This window comes from Rhipicephalus microplus, chromosome 3 (assembly GCF_043290135.1).
Source record: "Rhipicephalus microplus isolate Deutch F79 chromosome 3, USDA_Rmic, whole genome shotgun sequence".
In the NCBI taxonomy this organism is placed as follows: domain Eukaryota; kingdom Metazoa; phylum Arthropoda; class Arachnida; order Ixodida; family Ixodidae; genus Rhipicephalus; species Rhipicephalus microplus.
The window spans coordinates 270497425-270524766 of NC_134702.1; the positions used below are offsets into that span (position 1 = coordinate 270497425).

Consider the following 27342-nt stretch of genomic DNA (forward strand, 5'->3'; position numbering starts at 1 on the left):
ATCAGTGGCCGTACAACGTTTCTCCTGTGGAGCGCCAGATCATTCGAAAAGGAAGTTCACAAGATGCTCGCCAAAGACATACTTCAACTATCTTCTAGTTCATAGTCTTCCCCTGTTGTTCTTGTAAAGAGAAAGGACAACAGTGGGAGATTCTGTGCCTACTACCGACATCTGAACCGGATCACTAAAAACGACGTCTACCCGCTACCGCACATTGACGACGTCCAGCCTTGCCTTCATGGCGCTAAGTATTTTTCCTCCATCGACCTTCAGTTTGGGTACTGGCAAATGGCTGTCGACGACATGTACCACGAAAATACTGATTTTGTGACCCCTTATGGTCTTTGCCAGTTTAAGATAATGCCGTTCGGATTATACAATGCTCCATCAACCTTCGAAGGAATGATGGACACTCTCTTGCGCGGGTTCAAGTGGTCAATTTGTCTATGTTACTTTGACGACGTCATTGTATTTTCCTCAACTTTTGAAACACACATCAACCTCCTTTACTCCAGCCTTTCTTTTTTTCGTAACGCAGGACTGCAACTAAACTCATCGAAGTGCCACTTCGGACGCCAGCAAATAACCATGTAGGGCCATCTTGTCGACTGCTCAGGCGCACGCACTGATCCTGATAAAGTTCGAGGTGTGCAAAACTTCCCCATCCCAAACAGCTCTAAGTCCGCAGCTTTTTAGGTCCATGTTCTTATTTCCGAATTTTTGTGAACAATTTTGCGGACGTGGCCCGATCTCTTACGGACTTGCAGAAGAATGATGTTCCTGATGAAAGAAGCGCTAAAAATTACACACACTCAGACACAGACGAGCACCTACTAACAACTTAAAATTTATTTCGAATCGAACATCACGCGCATGTACGTCATTCGGAGCTTCCCCCTGTAACCATCAACAACGTGATATACCAAAATAATCTACCAAAATACACTCCCATAATCGATGGCACAAAACCAGAAACAAACACGTGTCAAAAACTGAGAAAAAAAATAAAACGTAAAACAGAGAGAATGCACAGGGTTATGTTACGTCCAAAAAAGCAAATTCCACATCTGTTCGTAGAACAGACGCTTGACTGACGCAACTGTCACCTCATTTCCTAATTCTGTACGCTTCCATTTTGCGGACGAGGCCTCGTCGTCCACTTCTTGCGCCTGTCAATTATTCGTGTGTCTGAAAATTTCGATTGGCAGGTGTACTCCTTGCAGTGCATTGCTAAGTGTGTGTAAGAGGCCCCATTTAGTGAACTTCCATGTTCACGAAGGCACACATTCAGGCACCGACCCGTCTGACCAACGTATTCTTTTTCACATGTGAAAGGAGTTCCTTATACATCTTTTTTTGCACTCAACGTACCTCCTGCCATGTTTTATGCTACATTTGTACTATCTTCCCACTCCTTTCTTGTTGGCTAGCCTTTTACTGCTAGGGAAATCTTCGATAATTTGTTTTCAGCTGAAAAGACAACCCGCACGCCATACCTTAATGCAACCTTTTTTAACCGATGTGAAGTATTTTGCAGATGCGGGATGACCACTGTCTGCTCTTTTTCACCCTCAATTCTTATTAATGTGATTGAGTACGCCGAATGTGAGCAGATGTGAGTATGAACATAAGTGAGTACTCATGAGTGTGAATAGGAGTGAGTATAATGTGAATTAGTACTCCGAGTGTGAATAGGAGTGTGAAAGTGAGTGAGTACCGTGAGGATGAGTAGAAGTGAGTAAAAATGTGCTAGAGTACTCTGAGGGTGAGTAAAAGTGATGGTAATGATGATCATGGGTGGTTTTTAATGGAGCAAGGACCAACTGATGGCCAAAGAGCGCCATTTCAAAACTACATATATGAACGATGCGTGACTGTAAAGGGGCCTTAGCATTCCTCGCGCTAACACGGGTAAAAACGTATTAAAATCATGACAGTGGCGTGAAATATGTGCAGTGAGAGTGAAAGTCGAAAGGTCATCATAATAAGACTATGGCGGAGATGCAGTCACCACAGGTCCTGCTACAGATCACCTTGAAATATGCATAGAAAACTGTGTACACCATTCAAAACATGAATAATGAGTGAATTTTAAACATCGGATCCCTACCGATAGCATCCTAGGGTGTAGTGGGAGCTGCTGTCGGTAGGGAAGTAAAAAGTGCTTTTTTAGAGCGTCCAACCCATTACACTGGACGAAGATGTGGAGAACCGTAAGTGGTTCTCCACATCTCGCACACAATGGTGGATCACCAGCAGGCAAAATATATGAATGTGTAGAGTATGTATACCCTGTTCTTAGCCTTGTAAGTGTTACTTCTGTGTGGCGCATTTTTGATAGTGGCGGTCAATGACCAAGTTGTGGCTTAATAACATGTAGTTTATTACTTGTGTGTATATCCCACTTGTTTCGCCAATAACCTCTGAGCTTTCGTTTCAAAAAAGGTTTCATGTCATGTGCAGGAATTGGTACTGATGCATTAGCGGCATCCTTGCTGGCGGATGCAGCCAAGTGATCTGCCAAAACGTTTCCCTGTATCTCACTGTGCCCCGGCACCCAGCAGACTACAACATGCTGTTTGGATGAGTGGACTGTGCATAAGAGTGAATAAAGGGAATCAAGAACTGGGTTTTGCTTTTTAAGTGTTTTCAAGGCTTTCACCACACTCAGAGAATGAATGTAAAGTACCGCTTTTTGTAGTTTATATGTGCAATGTGTTAAAGAGCTGCAAGTATTGCGTAGGTTTCTCCTGTGAAAATGCTTGCATCAGGATGCAGGACGCCAGTATCTGAAAAGGATGGGCAATTGGCTGCGTATGAAACAGAAGTGCTGGACTTTGAGGCATCTGTAAAGAACTCGGGGTATGCGTACTTTTGTTGTAGTTCTAGGAAGTATGTGCGGATATGTACAATGGGTGCGTGCTTTGTAATCTCTAAAAAGGACACATCACAATCTATCAATTGTCACCGCCATGGTGGCAGGCATGGTGCAGGAGCCATCAAACGATATTCTTGTGACACACCGGTTTCCTCAGAAAGGCCCCTCACACGAAGTGAATCGGGCTGTCTCAAAGATGGCCAGTTTTCAAACAGAACAGAAGTAGACTTGTCATCAATTTTGCAGTGTGAAGGGTGGTCCGCGTCTTACTTCGCTTTGAGATAATATAGAAAAGACATGTAACATCTCTGTAGGTGGAGTGACCATTTGAGCAGAAGAGAGTATGAAAGTGAATGAGTACTGATGAGTGTGAGTAGCAGTATGAATGTGAGTGAGTGCTGCGATTGTAAGTAGAAGTGAGTATGAAACTGAATTAGTACTCATGAGTGAGTAGAAGTAAGTATCAACGCGCGTGAATACTCTGAGCTAGCGTAGACGTAAATATAAACGTGAGTTAGTACTCATGAGTGTGAGTAGGAGTCAGTATGAAAATGAGTAAGTACTCAAGTGTGAGAAAAAGTGAGTACTGCCACGTTCCGTCCTTAAGTCTTGCTATCGCACCGTTTCACTGACAATAATTCTCAGTGCAAACCACACCTACACTATTCGAGAAACTTTGGGGTGGCAGTAGATCATTTTGTTATGAATATGCCCACTTCGTTAACAATACAGATTATTCTGGAACATACGTTGCTGCTAGTGATAATTCAAAAATATTCGATGGCAAGTGTATAAGCGCAGCAGCAAGCACAGGACCGAGTTAACGGGCGGAACATAGGAAAGGCCTTTGTCCTGCATTAAACGTAGTCATGATGATGATGATGATGATGACGATGATGATGATGATGATGATTATGAGGTTGATGTTGATGATGATGATGTTAATGTATAAGTGCCGACATAATTCGCCGCTTGTTAGTTGATCGATGGCCGACGCTCTGTTCGCCGTTATCAGTGCCAGTAACATAGTTTCCTTTTGCGTGGACACAAGTTTGGCTAGAATAAACAGTTTCTTCTTTGCCCTGAAGTCTGCTCCCTTCGTTCACGTCACGACCCGGCGACATCTAGTGGAGGTGCTGCTTCGTTCATGTACCAGACACCCCCGCTAAGCTGGGAGCCCAGTCCCGTCGCGGAGAAGACACCGACGCCAGACACGAGCAGCGAGTTAGCCGTAGGCAACAAGGTCTAGATGCCACCGGAGTATGGGCTTCTACCCGACGCGACACAAAAGACCAAGACCTTAACGTTGACCACGAAAACAATCACAGCACGTGTGTAACCTGCACCAATCTTGCTCCTGCAATCCAAGAAGCCGCCAACTTTCCGTGGTTCCTCACTCAAAGACCCAGAAAGCTTGCTGGAAAGGTTTGACTGCGTCGTCCTTTTCATTACCTGGACCGAACATGACAAGCTGCAGCACGTTTATTTCGCCCTACAAGATTCAACACGGGTATGGTTCGATAATTGAGAAGCTACAATTCTGACGTGGGACATTTTTCGTGCAGCCTTTCTGGGTACCTTCACAAGCGCCGCCTGAAAAGAACGAGCTGAAGTCTTATTGGAGAGACGTGTACAGCTTCCAAACGAAAAAGTTGCATGTACATGGAAGAAATAACCCGCTTGTTCTGTCACGTCGACCCTGACATGGCTTAAGGCAAGACGATCCAGTTCCTTATGCGTGGTGTTCAGCAAGAGCTCTTTGCGGGACTCATTCGCAACCCGCCTAGGAATGTCGACAAATTTTCGACTGAAGCTACAACGATAGAGAAGGCGAGCGAGGTGAGAACAACGCCATACAACCACAACTCTCCGATTGCGTAATACGTCGCAGTTCAAGCCTTCAGCACCAACAACCTACATGATACTATTTGAGCGGTCATATGGGAAGAGCTGCGTCAGATGTTTCTGGAATCGCAGCTTAGAGTGGACTCGATCACCCACGTTGTTCGTCAAAAAGTCCAGCAAGCGCTTGAAATCCCCGAAGTATCGCAGCCTGAAGAGGAAGCAGTGAGCTACGGCGCTGTAGTGCACCGCAATGCTCCTCCACGCCCTCGTCAGGGCACTGCCCCACCGCCGTTCTTCCGCCCCGCACTGCCACCACCACCACCGATGCCATACAGCCCGCACTCCAGCCAGCGCTGCGCTTCGAGGAAGATTGACGTCCGGCACGCCCCTAACCACCGCCCCCTCTGCTACCACTGTGGTGAAGCTGGGCACACGTACCGCCGCTTCCAGTACCACCAGATAGAATTACGTGGTTTCGCCATCGACACGCCGCGTCCACAGCGAGGTGAAAGACCTCGTAAAATAGCCGACTACCTCGCCGGAGCGCAGAGGACACCCCGGGGATCATCTCTATCACCCTCACCACGCTGCTACATGTCACTGCACCGTCGGCAGTACAATGGTTCAAACAGGGGCTGGTCTCTAAGCCCGTATCTGGACAACTAAGTGCAGGAACCGATAGAGGTGCGTTTGCTGTACGACGAATTGCTGAAGATCCTACTTCTCCGACGACGCCGCTGCGACGACGACGCGACGAAGTCCCAAGAACGTGCCGGTTCCCTAACGCAGCTCTAACGTCGACACTTAACCACCAGTGGAATACCTGACGACGCAAGGTCGAACACGCGGTACAAATTGTCGTAGCCTTGATCCAACGCCATGACCAAACTGCAACGCAAAGCAACGAACTAGCGACCTTGACGTCCTCATCGACGGCCACAGCATCACCGCTCTCGTCGACACCGGAGCCGACTATTCTGTCATCAGTGAAACGTTCGCTGCGAAGTTGACGAAAGTTAGGACAGTCTGGGAAGACCCCGAAATTCATACTGCTGGAGGTCACGTAGTTACGCCGCCAGGAATCTGTACAGCCAGAGTGACCATTAATAACAAGATTTACCCCGCAAGCTTCCTCGTACTACAGCATTGCTCGAGAGATGTAATTCTTGGTATGGACTTCTTAAGCCTCCATGGTGCCGTCTTCGACCTGAGAACAATGTCCATAACACTATCCACAGATAAAGCACTTTTGCTTCCTACGGCGTCAGGAAGGCACGCCTTGAATGTGCTGGAAGATCAAGTCACTATTCCTCCTCGCTCCAGCGTCAGCATTTCTGTCGGCACTCAAGAATCAACAGATATGCAAGGTGTTGTTGAAGGTTACAAGCACCAGTTAATCAACCACGAAATTGGCGTCACCAGACGAATAGCGGAGCTGCGAGGAGAGAACGCAACAGTGATGCTCACGAACTTCAGCACCGAATACAAGCACGTGAGTAATGGCGTGACGGTTGCCCACATTGAAGAGATACTGGAAGCCAGCAACGCTTTCTCACTCGTCCATTCCGCCGAATCTACTTCGATGACTGAAACTTTTCAACCAGCTTTCAACGTTAATCCGAGCCTTCTGGCACATCAACAAGAGTATCTCAAAAACCGGCTGCTGAACTGCTTTTCGTCGTCATCGAGAATTCGACAAACCCCTGTGGCAAAACGTCAAATTGTAATAGAAGAAAATGCCAGGCCACTCCGTCAGAGTCCGTACAGCGTTTCGACGCGAGAACGCGAGGCAATAAAGACACAAGTCGACGAAATGCTCCGCGACGACATTATCCAGCCTTCAAAGAGCCCATGGGCGTCACCAGTGGTGTTAGTGAAGAAAAAGATGGAACACTACGCTTCTGCGTTGACTATGGCCGACTCAATAAGATAACAAAGAAGGACGTAGACCATCTCTCCCGAATAGACGACGCCGTTGGCCGACTCCCCCACGCCAAATATTTCTCACAGATGGACCTCAAGACAAGCTATTGGCAGATCAAAGTAGACGAGAGAGACCGAGAAAAGACTGCGTTCATGACACCAGTCGGCCTCTTCGAGTTCAAGGTCATGCCCTTTGGTCTTTCCTTGGTGCCTGCGACGTTCCAGCATATTATGAACACCGTGCTCGCTGGATTGAAGTATCAGACTTGCCTCGTGTACTTGAACGGTGTCGTCGTGTTTTTCTCAAGCTTCGACAACAATCTCAGGCACCTTGAAACTGTACTTCAAGCTATAAAGACCTCGGGACTCACTCTGGAGCCAGAAAAGTGCCACTTTGCATACGAGCAACTCTTGTTCTTGTGACACGTGGTCAGCAAGTATGTAGTACGCCCCGACCCGCAGAAGACAACATTCATCGCTGCATTACCGTCAATCGCCGACAAGAAGGCTGTGCGTCGATTTCTCGTCTCTGCACCTGTTACAGGCGTTTCGTCAAAAATTTTGCCCGCCTCGCCAAGCCACTCACTAATCTTACAAAGACCGACGTCGAGTTCAAGTGGGAATCCCGCAGGAGGAAGAATTTCAAGAAATAAAACGACGCCTGCAGACACAGCCAATACTTGGTCATTCCGACGAAAATGCCGACACAGAAATCCCCACCGACGCAAGCAGTGTAGGGCTTGAATCCATGTTGGCGCAGAAGATTGGCGGACTGGAAAGGGTCATCAGCTATGCGAGGCGGTCCCTATCTAAGGTGGAAGTTAAGTATTCCACAACAGAAAAGGAGTGTCTCGCCATGATCTGGGCTACCTCCATGCTTAGCCCTTATGTCTGTGACAGGCTTTTCAAAGTTGTGAGCGACCACCATGTCCACTGTTGGCTAGCTAGCTTGAAGGACCCTTCAGGTTGCCTCCCACGGTGGAGTCTGTGACTTCATGAATTCGACATGACTGTAGTTTACAAGTCGAGCGAAGGCACTCTGACGCCGACTGCCTGTCTAGCGCCCCCATGGAACCACCGTCGCAGGAAATCAAGGACGGCGACTGCTTCCCTGAAACTTTAGGCATCGATGATTTTGTAGAACGACAGCACGCCAACCCTGAAATCAAAGGCCTTGTAGAATACCTAGAGGGTAAGGCTGCCGTTGTTCCAAAGGTATTTAAGTGAGGACTGGCATCGTGTTTATTGCGAAACGGCATCGTCAAATAAACTTTTCACCACGTCGGGTCAACTGCCTCCTTGTAGTGTCTTCAGCATTACGTCCAGAAGTCTTGGATGTTCTACACGACGACCCTCGGTGTCTCCCGTACACTCGCGTGAATGCAGGAGAAGTATTACTGGCCACGACTAGCCACTGACGCCACTCGTTACGTCCGAATATGTTAAGAATGTCAAAACGACAGACACCGCTTAGTAGGCCAGCCAGACTTCTCCAGCCCATCAAGCCACCTTGTCGGCCGTTTAGGCTAATATGCATGGCCTTACTGGGGCCGTTCCCGACGTAAAATTCTGGAAATAAATGAATTATCGCAGCGACTGACTACCTCATCTGCTACGCCAAAACAAGGGCTCTGCCCAAAGGCAATGCCACCTAGGTAGCAAAGTTCTTCGTCGAAAACATCGTCTTGCGTAACGGAGCTTCAGGGGTCCTCTTCACAGACAGACGTACGGCCTTTACAGTAGACCTAACTCAGCCAATCCTCAGTTACAGCCAGAGAAGTCACCGCTGGACCACCACCTACCATTCACAAACCAATGGCCTCACCGAGCGTCTCAATAAGACCATAGCCGATAAGCTGGTCATGTACGTCGACGTCGAGCACAAGACGTAGGATGCAACCCTCCAGTACGTGACCTTCGCATACAACACGGCTGTCCAAGAAACGACGCAGATGACGCCTTAAAAGCTGGTGTACGCAAGGAACCTAGCCACGATGCTCGATGCCGTGTTACGCAATGTCAGCGACGAAAAAAACATCGACGTGACTTTCTACCTCCAGCGCGCCGAAGAAGCTCGACAGCTCGCCCACCCACGCATCAAAAGTCAGCAGAGCTCGTACAGCCACCGTTACAATTTTCGACGAAGCTACGTAAAATAGCAGCCCGGCGACCGCGTTTGGGTATGGACGTCGATACGCCGCCGAGGACTGAGCAAAAAACTTCTGCGACGGTACTTCGGACCGTATAGGGCAGTTCGACGCCTCGGCTCACTCGACTACTCAGCGTTCCCCGACGGCATCACGAACTCTCAACGACGCGGTGCACGAGCTGAAGTCGTCCATGACGTGCACCTCAAACCGTTTCATGCGTGTTAGGGAACATAATTATGGTATTATTTGCTGTTTCTCTATAATTGTCCTTCATTGCTTATACCTATTTGTTGCACTTTTTCGCTTTATTGCTATTTCTTGCATGCATCATGATCTCGCAATTTCTTTTAAGCTCCAGGACAATGCATTTTTCACAGGGGGGTAATACCTCTTTCCGTCCTCAAGTCTTGTTATCGCACCGTTTCACTGCCAATATTCTTTTCTGCAAACCACGCCTACACTGTTCGAGAAACTTCTGGATGGCAGAAGATCATTTTGTTCAGATTACGCCCACTTTGTAAACATTACAGATTATTCTGGAACATACGTCACCCCTGCCGATAATGCTAAAATATTCGATGGCAAATGTGTAAATCCCGACATGGTTCGCCGCTCATAAGTTGATCGAGGGCCGACGCTCTGTTCGCGGCTATCGGTGCCAGTGTGTTACTTTCTTTTTGCTTCAGTGTCACCTCTGCGGCCCGCCTCCCTTTCCACGAACGCCCACTCGGAAAACTTCCTGATGCAGTTTTAGGAGGGGAAACTGCATCCACTGGACAGCCAGCCATTCCTCCAGAGTGGCCATCAAACTTTATAGTATTGTTTGTAGAAGGTCTACGCATTGAGGCTCTTGTAGACACTGGTACTGCCGTTTCGAATATTCATGCTGAGTTTTGTTCCCGCCTTCAGAAATTCACCACGCATTATGGCGGCCCACATCTCTATGCGGTGACCAACGCTCTCATTTATTCACTTGCGCAGTGTACCATACTTGTCTGCATAGAAGGCATTTGTCATCACATCGTTTTCACGGTATTTCGTGAGTGCGCCCACGCTCTCATTCTGGGGCGGGATTTCTTGTCTTCTGCGTCCGCTTTCATATCTTTTCATCAGCACCTCCTGCATCTAAATGACGCTGACTCTTCGCCACTTGAACGCGATGGATGCATCCGCCTTGTCACCACGTCAGATTATGTACTTCGGCTATACATGGAAGAATTTATAAGTGTTAATTGCACCGACATTGTGCATGGTTACGTACTAATTCTCCTTTACGGTCATAACCTACGTAGGGGCATTGTGATCACACCAGGGCTGATTCGCTTCTTTGATGAGTCTGCCTACCGAAATGCCTTAAATCAAATGCCCGAATCTGTACTGCTCCTGGCTCAACAGTATCTTGCGTGGTCGACAGTGAGCCTGTTGCGATTGTTACTGTTTCGAACAACAACCAGAACGATGTCCCGAAGTCCCCATCACTGCCATTCAATGCCTCTTCCACACCTCTGTCGGCTACCATAAGCACTGACTTAACACCTGCTGAAACTGAGGATTTACTCACCCTCTTGAATAGACACCGTTCTCTATTTGACGTGAACTCACCCATCCTCAGCATGACTATTACTGCTACTCACGAAATGAAGAATGACAGCTCTAGTATTGTACATCAGCGGCCATAGCGCGTGTCTCAGGCCGAACGCAAGATCATCGAAGAAAACGTCTCACACATGCTACGACGAAATGCCATACATCCTTCCTCGAGTCCCTGGTCATCTCCAGTTGTTCTCGTTCAAAAGAAAGTTGTGACAGTTCGTTTCTGCGTCGATTACCGTGCGCTAAACAAAATAACGCGAAAGGACGTTTATCCTCTCCCTCGGATTGATGGCGCACTGGATTCATTACAGGGAGTCAAGTATTTTTCTAGCCTCGACCTTGGGTCAGGCAACTGGTAGATAAATGTCGGAGTGTGATAAAGATAAGACCGCCTTTTTAGCGCCAGATAGGCTTTAGGAGTTTTATGTTATGCCTTTTAAACTCTGTAATGCGCCCTTCACCTTCGAACGCATGATAGACAGCGTATTGCATAGTTTGAAATAGAAAACGTGTCTGTGCTATCTCGATGACATTGTGAAGTTTTCATCTACGTTCTCGCAGCATGTAGAACGTCTTGACTAAGTCCTCACATGCCTTGCAAAAGCCGGTCTACAGCTTAATACCAAGAAATATACCTTGGCAAACGAGACAATGAAGGTTATCGGCTACCTCGTAAGCGATGAAGGAATTCGCCCGGACACCGACAAGCTTGTCGTCGTCCTCGATTTTCCTCGTCCACTACGTCAAAAAACCTGCGCAGCTTTCTTGGGTTAGCTTCTTACTTCTGGCGCTTCATACGTGGCTTCACGGAACTTGCGTCTCCGCTCCATCAACTCCTCGCAAGTAGCGTGACCTTCGTTTGGTCTGAAGACTGTGAAAGAGTTTTCACGGCATTGAATCAAGCCCTCACGTCGGATCCGGTAATGTGCCACTTATATCCAAGCACACCCGCCATCCTTCACACCGACGCTAGTATTCATTGCCTAGGTGCGGTACTCTTGCAGCGTGACGAAAACTCACGCGAACGCGCCGTTGCTTACGCAAGTCGTGTTCTTACCGCCGCAGAAAAGAACTACACTATCACCGAGCAGGAGTGCCTTGTGCTTGTTTGGGCAGTGCAAAGGTTCCGACCACATCTTCACGGCCGTCACTTTACCGTCGTTACCGACCATAACGCCCTAAGCTGGCTTCCATCGCTGAGAACTTATCGGGTCGCCTCGATCGCTGGGTTATTCGCTTGCCGGAGTACGATTTCGATGTCGCCTACAGATCTGGGCAGAAGCATCAAGATGCTTATACTCTATCGCACTTTCCTTTGTCCATGTAGGCCACTTAACATCGATACTTCAAAACGAGAGCACCTCTCCAATCGCAGCGCTAAGTTCAACACCCGGCACCATATGAGTCCTTGCTTCCCAACAAAGTGTCTACCCATACTACCGAAGCATTGTTGACCACTTGACCGGCTCTACTACTCCTCCAAACGCCAGACTGCGTCGACAACCTAAACAGTTTAAGTTTGTCGAGGGTGCTTTATACCGCTACGTTTACCACATCGATGGCAACAAGTGGGTACCCGTCATCCCACGTTCTGTGCAACATGAAGTTCTGAAAGCCTTTCATGGTGATCCAACCGCCGCTCATCTGGGCTATCACAAGATTTACGACAAAATACGAAGTCGTAGTTTTTGGCCTGGCCTCTCTTCCGCCGTCGCTAAGTACGTCGCCTCCTGTGTACATCGTCAAAGGCGAAAACAACCCACAACTGCTCCGGCTAGCTTAATTCAACCTCTTCCTTGTCCGACTTCACATTTTGAAGTCGGAATCGACTTGTATGGTCCTCTTCCTATACCATCTAATGGTAATCGTTGTATTATCATGGCCATTGATCACCTTACCCGCGACGCAAAAACAGCTTCTATATTATCTGGGACAGCAACTGAGGTCGCCGATTTCTTTCTTCGCCACATTTTTTTTTGCGCCAGGAGCCCCACGCGTTCTCTTGAGCGATCGTGGCAAAGTCTTTCCCTCTTCTATTGTCGAGCAAGTTTTGCGTGCCTCCAACACTGTTCACAAGACCACTTCTGGCTACTACCCGCAGACCAACGATTGACTGAATGCTTTCATCGGGCCCTATCGAACATGATCGCGAGTACATTCACCTCAACCACACAAACTGGGACGCAAATCTACCCTTCGCGACATTCGCTTATAATACGGCTCATAAACGCACTACAGACTTTTTAGGGGCGAAGCTCCTTAGGGCGTGGGCTGTGCGTCCCCTGTAGCCTGTATGTAGCCACCTCTAGTTTAGTTCTTGCAGTGTTCACTAGATGGCGGTACCGTCCCCTGTATGTAGCCACCTCTAGTTTAGTTTTTGCAGTGTTCACTAGATGGCGGTACCGTCTCCTGTATGTAGCCACCTCTCGTTTAGTTCTTGTAGTGTTTACTAGATGGTGGTACTTGTAGCTGATGATGAAAAGATGCAAGATGTTATAAACTAGAAAGCGGTACTTGTAGTTGATGAAAGATGCGAGATCTTATAAAATAGGAATGATGTCACATATGGCGCGTGTCATTGGTTGAAGGCAATCGTTCGATTTAGTGCGGCGACGTACGCTAGGGGGAGCGATGTAATAAAATCGAGTGGGCAAAATGTACAGAGGATTCATGGTTTACCAGGTTTACCTCCGGAGCTTCGCCCACTCATCATCATTCACTTCGTGGATATGGCGGAATTTTTTTCTATTTGTTATCGTCCATGGTCTCTCGCCGAGTTTCACTCTAGACGTCTCTTTTTTTCGGCCGGCTCCATTCACGGCTCCTTTCTCTGAAGAATTTTTATCTCTTTTCGCACACTGCCGTCACCTGGCCCGTGTTAACACCAGCCTTTCTTTCTTTCCTTCTTTCTTTCTTTATTCTTTCTTTCTGTCTCTTTATTTTCCAGAATAGAACAAAAACGTTACATTCCGGATTCTCTGCTGGGTTAAAGCTGTAATGAAGCAGCTTGACTAAGGCCCAGAAGACACTCCCAAGACACTCGAAAGTGTCGCTACGACTCATCTCGCCATGTTGTGACCTTTTCCCCTGGTGACGAAGTTCTTGTATGAACTCCACTGTGCATCCCCGGCTTATGCCATAAAGAAGAAGAAGGAGTTCAATGAGAAGAAACGGGAGAGGTTGGCCTTGAAAGGAGGTTTCTGGCCTTTTGCTCCACACAGGGGTAAGTGGAAAAGAGAAAGAAAGAGGAGGGTATGAAGAGGGGTGATTGTGGTATAGCACAATGAGTCACTGCACACAATGTCTTGTTCGGTGTAGTACACGTACAAAAGTCTCTACATTATCAGATTCTCTAAACACGGGAACCTAAACCTGTCTTGCTTAGAAAGGCAAGCAGGCCCTTTAAACTGCGTTGAGCGTGATCCACACGTTCCGAAGCACCCAAATATTTCTCCTCCGAAAAGGGTCGGCAGTCTAGGTCATCCGTGAGACACTTAAGAGGTTGTCTTTCAACTGCATATCAAGGGCACATACACAGGCTGTGATTAATAGCTTCTGGCGTGTTACACAAGTTGCAGTTAGAATTTTGCTCTTGTCCTATCATGCATAAGTATCGTCGCGTGTATGCAACTCACAGCCGCAGTTTATTAAGTAACGTTTCTTGGTCTCTCCTTAGTCGGAACGGAAGGCGAAAAACACGAGAAGAGTCGAGCCTGTAAATGCGCTTGTGGCGATAATCCGGATCAATCTATAGTCCCTGCATAGATGTCTTCATACCTTTAGACAGCAAGGCGTTGATGTCGTATCGGGAAAAGTAATTCGATATTACTTCGCCACTAGTGTGCGCCATTTTCGCTTCTGCATCAGCTTGTTCATTCCCAGCTATGTCACAATGGCTGCGAATCCATTGCAACGCAACGGTACGTCCGGATTGAAATGCCTCATTCAACATATTCATTATGTCACACACCAGAGGACTCTATGTTGTGTCTTGTTTCTTGTAGTTTTATTAGCTGAGGGGCCCGCTTTGAGTCGCAAAATAATGTCCATTTCAATAGACTCTGCTGTAAAATGTAGCACGCAGCTTGTCGGGTGCCGGTCAGCTCGGTGGCAGTAGATGATGTCCGGGGTGCTAGATTGAAGCATTGAGTGATTCCCATTTGAAATACAGTGAAAGCTGCTGCATATGCGATGAATTCATCAGTCGCTTCATTTGGCCATTCACGGTGGTCGAACAGACATCTCCTGTCAATTAACGCGTTTCTCCTCTTATCACTAATCCCTATCATTGTTGCCGAGGGACAGAGATAGCGCATGCATCTCATTTGAAGCATTACACGCGACGAATTTCATAATACTGTCAGGCGACCAGGCAGCCCCTTAAACCGTGCGGGTGAATTGGTGTGAGCGCGACAAACAAATGACTTCTCATTCTCTTTAGATACCATCACCTGTACATCTTCATTATCTGCAATTATCATCACCAGTGTGATTTAGCTCGGGCCTAGTTTAATAAACCGGTTCCTCACGATATCATTATTATTGTGTCACAACACACACAAATAAGACCTTTAGTGTAGTATACGCTGCGTTCCTATATATATATATATATATATATATATATATATATATATATATATATATATATATATATATATATATATATATATAATGAGATATAACAGACAGTAATGCCAAGGAATGTACAGGGGAAGTTATTAACATTAATGGAATGTAAATAAGAAGAAAGAAAAGTGGAATGGAAAAGTGGAACGCGTAATTCGAAGGTCGTAGGTTCGATTCCTGCTTACAGTTGGTAATTTTTTCATCCACTTTTCTTTCTTCTTATTTACATTCCATTATTGTTAATAACTTCCCCTGTACATTCCTTGGCATTACTGTCTGTTATATCTCATTATTATTGTGTTAAAAACACGGAAAAACGAGCCCTTAGGTATACACTTCTTTCCCTTATATATATGTATATATATATATAAATATATATATATATATATATATATATATATATATATATATATATATATATATATATATATATATATATATATATATATATATATATATATATATATATATATATATATATATATATATATACGTTAACAGCTGCATCTTGCCGGTACTTAGCTACGGAGCAGAAACCTGCAGATTTACAAAGAAGGTTCAGCGCTTAAATTGAGGATGACACAGCGTGCACAGGAAAAAATGCCGAATGTGACCTTCAGAGACAAGAAGAGAGCACGGTGGATTAGGGAACAAACCGGGGTTAAGGATATCATAGTTGAAATCAAAAAGAGGAAGTTGACGAGGGCCGGGCATGTAGCACGTAGACAGGATAACAGCTGGGTAATAAGGGTAACAAACTGGATTCCTGGAGAAGGCAAGTGGGTTACGGGGCGACAGGAGGTTAGGTGGGCAGATGTGATTAAGAAGTTTATAAGAAAAAGTATATATATATATATATATATATATTTATATATATATATATATGCAGTTCGACCATCGCAGACGTTCGCGTTCGTTAAAGCTACCGCACCATGAAACGCCGTCCTGCATGCGCCAAACTGCTACGCCACGGGACCGGCACGAGACTCGAGGTGAAGAAGAAGAAGAGACTGACGAAGTTGGCGACAGCGAGCAAGGGACATTTTAGATGACCATTATATTTGAGTTTACGGGCACAGGCTTGCTCTAAAAAAATAGTTTGTATAGTGTTTGGTGCTGTTTTATTGGTAACATTCTGGTGGAGCTGCTAGGTACGATTCCCAGCCCACCACAGGCAAGAGGGAGAAGCCCAGATCCGAGAATATGGGAGCCAGCAGAATTAACACCTGTGCACCAACGCGCGAGTCGCTGACTACGTGGTGGGCAGCCCGTGTTTGGCCCTCTAATTGATCCATCAAGACCTGTCGAGACCTCAAGCACAAGCGTCAATGGCCACCCAGTCGATTTCATCTCCATTTCACGTCATCGTTTGTTCACCGCGTACACCAGAGGTCTCCCACGGTGACACCTTTGAATATGCCGAGGACTGGCTCGAAGGCTTCGAACGCGTTGCACGTTTGAATGGTTTGGGCGAAGCCCGGAAACTTCGTTACGTTTACGTCACCCTGCAAGATTCGACACGTACGTGCTTTGAGAGCCACGAAGCGTCCTTGCTGTCATGGGGTGACTTACGACGAGAACTAATCGCAACCTATCCGAACACGGACCCAAAGAGAAGGCAGAGGCTGAACTTCAGCGAGGAACCAACGGAATAACGAGAGCGTGGCCATGTACACAGAAGACATGTCGTGGCTCATCCACCGAGCCAACCAAAACGTGGCCGAGGAGAAGAAGTTGCGGCACCTAATGAGTAGAGTAAAAGAAGAGAGTTTTGCAGGCCTGGTGCGTAATCCACTGCGAACTGTGGCGGAATTCCGGTCCGAGGCAACGACCATGGAAGGGACACTACAGCAACGTGTGCGACTGTACAACAGAGACTTCGGCGTCTCTTCGGTTAGGGCGGAGTCAGCAACCCTCCCCACCAACGTTGACGTCCTCTGGGAAGTGGTGAGGGCTTTCGTTAAGGAGGAGCTCCAGAAACTGCAAATCACCCAAAGTCCTCAAGCGAACCCTCAATCATGGACGTTGTACGTGAAGAAGTCCGGCAAGCAATTCCTAAACTACAGCCTCAGGTGCCCCATCGCACGCAGCCGGAACCACAGCCACAGTTGTCGTACGCACAAGTTGTACGGCAAGACATCAGACACCCGAACTTTGCACAAGCTGCCGTTAAGTCATCAATTTTCCTTGCAGTACGTCACCGCCAATGCCAGAAGCGAGACCCCGTAAAAGTGATGCATGGCGCACTGCAGACCAGCGGCCCCTCTGCTATCACTGTGGGGAGGCAAGTCCTCTTTATCGGACATGCCACTACCGTCGAGTCGGGCTACGTGGCTTCCCAGTGAATGCACCCTGCCCTGCTAACGGTCAGCACCCTTACTAAATTGAAGATTTTTTATCTTCGCGTTATGCCTTTCCAAACACTGAGCGACAGGAATCACGGTCGATTGCACCAATATGCAATAGGTCGCTGAGTCCACGCCCATCATCTACTTTCCCAAGGCGTCGTTCACCAAGCCCGCGACGGGAAAACTACAACCAGCGACCTGGGCTGCTGATTTCCGGAAAACTGAAAACCCTCTTGTTAACTGGATCAGACGACGACATTGACACGAACAAGTAAGACGAACAAGTGTAGTAATGGCGACGTGACATCCGAGCTACAAGTCAGAATCGGCGACGTCGAGACCATAACGTTAATATACACTGGTGCAGACTACTCAGTAATGAGTATTATGCTCGCAAAGAAGCTGAAGAAAGTGCTCCCTCATGGGACCGGACCGCAGACACGCACCACTGCAGGGCACCAAGTCAGCCCCGTAGGATTGTGCACAGCGAGAGTGAAAATAAAAGCCCATGTCTACGTCAGCAGTTTTATTGTTCTCCCCGAATGTTCCAGTGAACCAATTCTGGGCATGGACTATTTTGCAAGCAAACAGTGCCATCATCGACTTGCAGAAATCCCAAGTTTCTTTCTCTACAGAAAATGCTGTTGCCGTGTCTCATGCGGAGCAACCAGTTGTTCCGTCTCTTCTTAATGTGGATAAAAGTGTGACAGTGCCGCCACGTAGCAGCGTGAAAGTTGCTGTGAAAAGCGACGTTGTTCGTGAATATGCCAGACTAACTGATGGAAATATCACACTGCTACTCGCAAAGGGGATACGCGTGGAGAGGTCTAGTGAACCAGCGGAACGGTTACACTGATGCGCTATCGACTAACTTTACGAACGAGGTACGGCATGTGGCGAAAGGAGCAGTCACAGCATCACTTCATGACTACGTACAAGTCCCAGATGTTTGCACCATAGAAAAAGCACTAACATCTTCCTCAACAATGAACAGTGTCATCCAGAAAATATATATTGACCGAGACCTTTCATCTCGCCAAAAAGACCAGATTGTGGAGTCGATCAAAGAATTCGCAGATTGTTTTTTTAGGGGCGAAGCTCCTTATAGCGGCACCAATTCGTCCCGCATCCCGTCGTAGTATGTAACCAGTCTTACGCTTGATTGATGAAAAAAAAACAACGAAAGACGCCAAATGTTTTCTAAAAGCAAAACGAAAAGGCGCCAGATGTTTTTAAAGCAAAACGAAAAGACGCCAGCTGCTTAACAAAAGACGCCAGGTGTTTTCTAAAGCAATGGCTTTATAATCAAAACCATATCGCGATACAGGTTTGCAGTTGACGATGCTCGTTGCCTTCGGTGTGTGCTCGTATGAATAAGGATGCCGCAAGTAGAATAACCTTTTTCTAAACACATATACCATGAACTCGAGGTGGTTAAAGGTGGGAAATAGACCCGAAGCGCAAGCCGTAAGAAAGTGTGCGTGTGCCACCTCTTGTTTAGTCCTTGAAATCTCCGCTGGATAGCGGTGCTTCTATATAGGGAATATATGATGAAAAGATCTGAGATAGTGGTACTTGGAGCGTTCAATAGATGGACGAACGGACAAACAGACAGATGCATAGATGGACGCATGAACGGACACAGGGTGGATTCATGGAAGAATCCAGAGCGGACGCACGAACAGACGCACGAACAGACGCACGCACAGACGGGCGGATGGACGCATGGACGGTCACACAGACTGACGCATGGACGGACGGGAGCAAGAACGAATGGACGGACGAATGCTCCGCCCCACTCTCCATCATTCACTCCGTGGATATGCTGCCAATTTTTTTTTTCTTCATCGAAAGTTGGACGTACTCCCGTAGCAAAGCACCGCATTATAATCGAAGGTCATGTTTATGTCAGCATTTATACCGAGTAGCTCCAAAATAAAGGGAGGCGATAAAGAAGCAAGTACAGGAGATGCTCGACTACGATGTCATACAGCCCATGGGCATCGCTGGTAGTACTTGTGAAAAAAAACATAACACCCTGCGGTTCTGTGTTGACTACAGGAAACTCAACCTCGTCACAAAGCGGGACGTGTACTTCCGCGAGTCGACGATACGTTAGATAAACTGCGCAATGCTAAGTTTTTTCATCGTTGGACCTAAAGAGCGGGTACTGGCAAATAGAAGTCGACGAACGAGATCGTGAGAAGACGGCATTTGTGACCCCCGACGGACTCTACGAGTTCAAAGTAGTCCTATTTGGTTTGTGTTCTGCTCCAGCTACCTTCCAGAGAATGTTGGACACTGTGCTCTCCGGCCTCAAATGGCAGTCGTGCCTTGTCTATCTTGATGGCGTAGTAATTTTTTCCACTACGTTTGAGCAGCACGTACAGAGATTGAGAATGGTACTGGGCGCTATTCGCATGGCTGCACTTACGATAAAACCCGAAAAGTGCCACTTTGGATTCCGGGAGCTTCGGTTCTCGGGCGCGTTGTCAGTTCTCACGGTGTCCGCCCAGACCCGGATAAGATCACTGCGGTTGAAAATTTCCCGAGGCCAAGAGACAAAAAAGCTATGCGACGTTTCCTGGGGCTTTGTGCTTAGTATAGGCGCTTCGTTGAAAACTTCTTCAAGATTGCGGAACCACTGACACAGCTTACAAAGGAAGGTGTGTCATTCATCTGGCACAAAGAGCAAGAAGACGCCTTCTCTGAGTTACGACGGCTTTTGCACTCACGTCCCATACTCGCTCATTTTGATGAAGATGCCAAAACAGGGAGAGTCCGCAAGGGGGCCAAGCAAGGCTGGTGTGCCTCTCACGGGCTCCGTATTCTACGAAGTTTTTGTCGAACCAAGACTGCTTTTTTTGGTGCCAACAGTGGTCTCTCTTGTACTTCAACAAGTTTCCGGCTCTGCTGGTGAGTGCTTCAAACCTCTTTGTTCTTGAGGAGCTTTGCAAACATCAACTCTTGCTGAGCGGGGGAACGCCACCAGCACCGGCGTCGGGCTCGCGCTTCAACGCGCGTGCACAAGTTCATTCGGCAACGTAATGACATACATGGTGAGTGGCACGGATTTGCCTGCCACAGAATTCAATCCAGAAAATTGAGTGTAGTCCTGAATGCCCGACAACGCTCACCTCGACAACAGTCAAAAGAAACTGAAGGAACGCAGTCAAGTAAAGCGGCGTCAGCTGCCGAAACGCCAGCACGCAAAACGGAATCACCGCCCAGCGTTTCCTCAAAGCTCGACAACACAGCTGTGGCGCGTCCTCACTTCAAACGACTGCCACGGTTGCCAGTCGATGACTTCAATATTGTCCTTCGTGCGAGTGCGGGTGTAGATCTGGCCCAATACAACGACGTAGAGTTACGAGCGGCTGTAGTCGCCAAAAGCGAACTGCACTCTGTGGTTGCCGACGAAGATCTTGTGTGCACCAATCTGGCCAAGAATATTTTCACCGTGTCCACATCTTGCGCTGACCGAGTTGCCAACTATGCAAAAATACGAGAACTTACGCTACGTGGTAAAAAACTGGGATTTCACGCGTACATAGCTCTCCCGGACGGGGCACGGGCAGGGATCATCTACCGCGCTTGGAATGGTGAGTCACCTCAGGACTCGCTTCAAGAATTACGTCAGGCGCATCCCCTTCTACCAATAGTCCAAGCAAGGGACATGGGGCGTACCTCCCGCTCAGTGCTCATTCACTTTATGGCTGAGGAGCTTCCTCCGTCAGTCAAAATGTTTGGCATCCTCTACGCCGTTTTCAACTTTCGACCGAAGGTGGAAGTTGAAGAGACAGCGAGCAAGGGACGTTTTGGCTGACCATTATTTTGGAGTTTACGAGCAGAGGTTTGCCCTAAATAAATAGGTTGTATAGTGCCAGGTGCTATATCTAGTGGTAACAATATATTGTTGCGTACATGCACGAAGACAAAGAAGCGTATACGGTTAACGCACATTTCGCCCGGAGCGAGAAAGGAAGAAGAGGATCAGAAGGATCTCTAACCAGTCGGCCGCTTCTGAGCTGCCCCTCACGACCTAATAAACGGCCCCTTTCAACCTCTACCAGTCTCTTTCAAACGTAACAGAGTGGTGGAGGTGCTGGGTAAGCGCTTCAACTACGGAACGATCACTGCCACAGCTTCGACGAAGCCGTCGACTTGCCGGTCTCCCACCATCTGCCGTGAGTGACTTCGACATGCCCGAAAAAGCAGACGTTTCTAGGGCGGCACCGTCTGGTCCGCTTCCATTTTACCGAGTTCCACCGCCCTTCGGAGGAAAAGCCGAAAAAGATGCCGACGCCTGGCTCGCCAAGTACAAACATGTGGGCAAGTCCCACGGTTGGGATGCAGCCGCTATGCTAGCCAACGTAGTGTTCTCCCTGACTGACACCGCACTGGTATGGTACGAAAACCACGAGGACGCACTCACCTCGTGGGATCTTTTTGTTGAAGAGCTCATGGCTTGTTTCGGTGACTCGGTTGCTAGAAAGAAGCGGGCTAAGCAAACACTGTCGCAACGGGCACAGCTACCAGGTGAGACATGCACCACTTACATAGAAGAAGTGTTAAGGCTGTGCAAGGTGGTCTGTGCTATCATTTCGGAAGAGGAAAAAGTCGGGAATCTGCTCAAAGGGAGTGCTGAGGACGCGTATAATTTTATAACTGAAAAAGAAAGTGTCGGTTCTGTGTCCAACGTCATTCAGCAGTGCCGAACGTTAGAAACGCTCAATATGCGTCGAACTGCGCCCAAGTTTGGTCGGCTGGCTAACGTTACAATTGTTGCCAGTTACGGACACGAATCCTGGCCTCAACTTTTTTTCTACCGTTCGACAGATTGTTCGTGAGAAACTGTCCGACCGAGAAATGTTGTGTTGAACAGCTGACCATCGCGAGTTGTGTCTGCCACGTGAGGCTATAAATGTGCCTCCTTTGACCCCATGGCAACTGATGATGAGCGCGGCAACTGTGGAGTACAGCCCAGCCCCACAGTAAAGGATGGCAACCAGATTTCCCGCGTCGTGGTATGACCAACGCTTTCAGCGCATGCCTCCTCGACACCCGACGTCTCGGTACGATGTACCCGATCAGTACATCTGTCACACAAGAGCAAATGATTACGCTCTATTCATCGACGAGCGACCAATGTTTCGACCTCGGCCGGTGTGCTATTCCTGCGGTGTGCTATTCCAGAGCTTCATACGGATGCTAGTGGCATAGGTATTGGAGCTGTCCTAGTACAACTTTACGGTGACCGCGAACACGTCATCGCATACGCAAGTCTCTCCCTAAGCAGGCTGGAAAAAAACTGCACTGTTACGAAACAAGAATGCCTGGCGGTAATAATTGCAATTCAGTGGTTTAGGTCTACCTGTACGGACGCCCATTCACAGTCGTAACCGACCACCACTCGTTGTGTTGGCTTGTCGACCTTCGTGACCCTTGTGGCCGCCTTGCTCGCTGGGCACTCCGGCTACAAGAATACAGTTTTACCGTCGCTTACAAGAGCGGTCGTCGACATGCTGACGCGGACTGTCTTTCACGTGTGCCACTTAGCACAACAGACTGTGAATCTGATGACCTTGACCAGCTTGTAGCGTCTGCGGCGCCTACATTCCCGGACTACACCAGTTTCAGAGCAGAACAGCGGAGGGACGCTAAACTAGCACCACTATTCGCCGCTGCATCTGCTTCCACTATTGCACGCCGTTTCTATATGCGTGATGGACTGTTGTTCAAAAGGAACCTCTCCAACAGTGGCGCGCTTTTCCTTCTAGTGGTCCCGGAAAGCCTGCGAACAGTTATTATGAGTGTCACGCACGATGACCCTACATCTGGACATTTAGGTTTGGCGCGGACGCTTCACCGGACTAAGGAGCGCTTTTATTGGCCTGGTATGCAGAAATCCGTTGAGAGTTTTGTGGCAAGCTGCATGCAATGTCAACGTCACAAACGTCCATCAACTGGTCCAGCTGGTCATCTACAACCGATGCCTACTCCAAACGTTCGAACAAGTGAGGATTGGCTTTCTGGGTCCCTTTCCAAAATTGGCTAAGGGCAACCGATGGATAATTGTTTGCGTCGACTTCCACACACGCTACTGCGAGACGGCGGCCGTCCCCTTCGGAACTGCCAGTGAAGTCTCGTCGTTTTTGTTACAGTACGTCATCCTCCGACACGGCCCACCTCGCCTGATTATCAGCGATCGTGGACGACAATTCACAGCGAAAATCGTGGAGGAGCTACTTCGTTTATGTGAATCCCACCTGCGTCACTCGACACCACACCACCCCCAAATTAATGGGCTGGCGGAGCGTACCAAACCACACCATTATCAAAATGTTGTCTATGTATGTCTCATGCGACCGCAAGAACTGGGATGACGTACTCCTGTTCATTACCTACGCGTTAAACACCGCGAAGCATGAGATTACAAGTTATAGCCCTTTCCTTTTGCTTTATGCACGTTCGCCCCGGCACACAATCGACACAGTATTACCTTTCTGTGATCACGACAACGTCACTGTCACCAAGACACTCTGCCTCGCCGAAGAGGCGCGTCGCATAGCTCAACTACGCCCATTGGCAACGCAAGACAAAGCGAAGGCCTGCTATGACATTCACCATCGACCAGTGATTTATCGCCGTAGTGATCTGGTGTGGTTGTGGACTCCGATGCACAAGTGCAGGTTATGCCAAACGTTTTTGGCCACTTACGATGGACCTTTTGTCATTGTCGACAGACTTACAGAGCTCAACTATGTGATAGCTCGTCTCACGGCGAGTGGTCGACGAGCTGCCAAAACTCAAGTGGTTCATGTTGCCCGCCTGAAACTGTACAAGCCACGACAACTCGACTGACTCGTCCGGCGGCCTTCGTCTGCGTGCAGAGGAATGTTGCGCACATGCGTGAAGACAAAGAAGCGTTTACGGTGAACGCACATGTCGCCCGGATCGAGAAAGAAAGAAGAGGATCAGGAGGATCTCTAACCAGTCAGCCACCGCGTCTCTCATAATCATATAGTGGTTTTGGGACGTTAAACCCCACATATCAATCAACCAGTCAGCCACTTCTGAGCTGCCCCTCATGACCTAATAAACGGCCCCTTTCAACCTCTACCAGTCTCTTGCAAACGAAACAATATTGTAATGACAAGGATCAACGCAAGGGCTGGAGCTTCAACTAGGCAGTGTTTATGCGCCACGAGCAAGACAAGAAAGGCGAACCAGAAAAAGTTGATGGAAATTGAAACCAGCAAAACTCCGACATTGCGGACACTTTGAAGCGAACAACGTCACAGTTGAGTGAGACTGAAAGAAGTTAGGAGAGAATAAACGCGTAAGAAAGAGGGTCGTCCAGAGCAAGTAAGCCGGCCTAAGATGCAGATGATATTGTATTTCTTCGCGGCAGATAGCGACATACTCTTTGAATGAAAAATACGTATCGAGCGTGCCATGTGCAACTGCAACTGCGCATGCGTATCAGCCATGGTGCCCCTTTATATGCGCGAGCATTACCTGAATAAATGTCCTTCGTTTGGTTGCCTTCGCCTCTGATACATGGTGTCAGAAGTGGCTCGCTTCCTGGAGGGCGGAACCTGACTTGTCTGCACAACGCGGGCCCACGAGATAAAATTAGTGAAGCCTCCGGATTCCCTGCTCCTAGCCGGCAACATCTCAAAAAACAGGGACCGTTTCAAACAGAAGTTTGACTTGTTTCTTACGGCAACGGAATCTCGATAGGAACGGAGGTCAGAAGGCGCAAAGACAGCTCTGCTGCTGAGTGCGGCAGGTGATGACGCACTGGAGGTATTTACATTTCTGGAGAGCGAAGACACAGATGACTATGCCACAGTTGTCAAGAAATTCCAAGAGTACTGCCAAGAGCAGCAGAATGAGGTGCATGAACGATACCTGTTTCGGTCAAGGACTCAGGGAGAAGGAAAGCCCTTCGAGCAATTTTTGCGAGATTTGCGGAAGCAAGCCCACAACTGTCACTTTGGGCTACAGGTCGACTTGATGATCCGTGACCAGATTGTTTTTGGCACCAACAACTTCAAATTGCGAGAGAAGATGATTGGTGAGAAGGAATTGACAGTGCTCAAGGCAGAACAACTTTGTAAAGCCGCAGAAGTTCCAGCCCTTCGAAATGAGGCATGGGCACAGCCAGAAGGCCAAGTTGCGACAGTGAAGCGACGGCCTTATTCAACTGGGTCCAAATGCAGCAGATGCAACAGGGCGCACGAACGTGGGAAATGCCCAGCATTTGGAAAGATGTGCTTTTTGTGTAAGGCAACGAAAATTTTTGCGGTGTGTTGCAAACGAATCCCCCAGGTGCACGATGTGCGCGAAGATGAAGACGATTTCAGTATCGTGGACGTCAGTGTCGATGCTATCAGGAGCAAGGCAGAATGGCTAATAGAGGCGCATGTAGGCAGTCAAGCTGTCCTGTTTAAAGAAGACACAGGCTCTCAGGCGAACTTGTTGCCTTTTTCAATCAAAGATGCAAAGAAAAAGCAACCTTGAGCCCAAGCACCTCGGTCCTTCGCGCCTATAGCTGGCACGTTATCAAGCACATTGGAGTGGCTAATTTGCGGGTCGTCATAAATGGCCGATCAAAAAACACTGACTTCTTCATCGTCAAAAAAGTAAACCCTGCCATACTGGGACTACTAGCAAGTGAGGCACTAGGACTAGTGTCCAGGTCAGTTGATGTCGTGAGCACCACTGGTGTGGACGATATTTTCAGAGTTCCCGCAGCTGTTCCGCGGCACTGGGTGCGTCGCTCGCAAGTACAAAATCAAGTTGGAAGAAGGGGCCACGCCAGTGGTCCAACCGGCGCGAGGAGTACCCCTGGCGCTAAGAGAGCCTCTGCGAGAAGAGTTGCGGCGCATAGAGCAAGCGGGAATCATACAAAAGGTCCAAAAACCAACAGACTGGGTAAGCCCCCTTGTTCTCGTTCGGAAAAAGGATGGAAGGCTGCGTGTGTGCATGGACCCTAGGAATATTAACAAGTGCTTAAAGCGTGAGCATTACCAGGTGCCTATGCGTGAAGATATCGAAGCAGATCTAGTCGGTGCCAGGTATTTTTCACGGCTCGAATCGAACTCAGGCTTTCATCAGATTCCACTAGATGAGGCCAAATCCAATATCTGCACGTTCGGAACACCATTTGGCTGGTACAGACTTTTTAGGCTTTCGTTCAGAATTGCGTCCGCGCCAGAAGTATTCCCAAAAAACGCTGAGCGAGCTATTTGACAGTATCCCAGGTACAGCTGTATACATCGACGACATTCTAATCTGGGGAGCAACAGCAGAAGAGCACAATCCCCGCCTCCAGATTGTTTTGCGATGGGCCTGCGAGGCCTACCTGACGTTTAACGCTGCAAAGTGCACGTTTCGGCAGACTGAAATTAACTTTCTCGGTGACGTCCTCACGTGCGACAACATCCGGCTGAACGCGGCGCTGAGCGCGTCCCTCAGTGAAATGCCGTTCCCAACATACAAGGCAGCAGTCCACAGAATGCTCGGCGTCGTGAACTGTTTCGGAAAATACCTGCCGAACCTGGCCGAAAACACAAAGCTTCTGCGCAGTCTAATCAGAAAGAAACGGTGTTTGAATGGACTGAAAACCACGCTAGCGAGTAAAACGCGATATGTCACATGCTCAGTCAGGCGCCAGTTCTCGCTATCTTTGACCCAGCTAGGGCAAATAAAATAACAGCGGATGCATCAAAAGTGGGCTGGGTGCAACTCTTCTTCAGCAGTATGGTGATTACTGAAGACCGATAGCCTACGCTTCTCGTGTTATGACGTACGCCAGTTGATTGATTGATTTGTGGGGTTTAGCGTCCCAAAACCACCATATGATTATGAGAGACGCCGTAGTGGAGGGCTCCGGAAATTTTGACCACCTGGGGTTCTTTAACGTGCACCCAAATCTGAGCACACGGGCCTCGACATTTCCGCCTCCATC

The 27342-nt window shown here is 48.1% G+C and overlaps 1 protein-coding gene across 2 annotated transcripts in view; it reads left to right on the plus strand.

Moving 5' to 3' along the window:
* LOC142803556 (uncharacterized) overlaps window positions 1-27342 on the plus strand; it is a 111947-nt gene that overhangs the window by 50183 nt on the left and 34422 nt on the right. Inside the window, exon 5 of one of the 2 annotated variants that reach the window (XM_075888680.1) lies at window positions 2464-2630. The exons of the other annotated variant lie outside the window; for it this stretch is intronic. Within the exon in view, the coding sequence (XP_075744795.1) occupies window positions 2464-2484 (21 nt within the window). The 3' untranslated portion in view covers window positions 2485-2630. Of the gene's footprint in view, window positions 1-2463; window positions 2631-27342 lie in introns of those variants that run through there. 2 annotated transcript variants of the gene reach the window in all.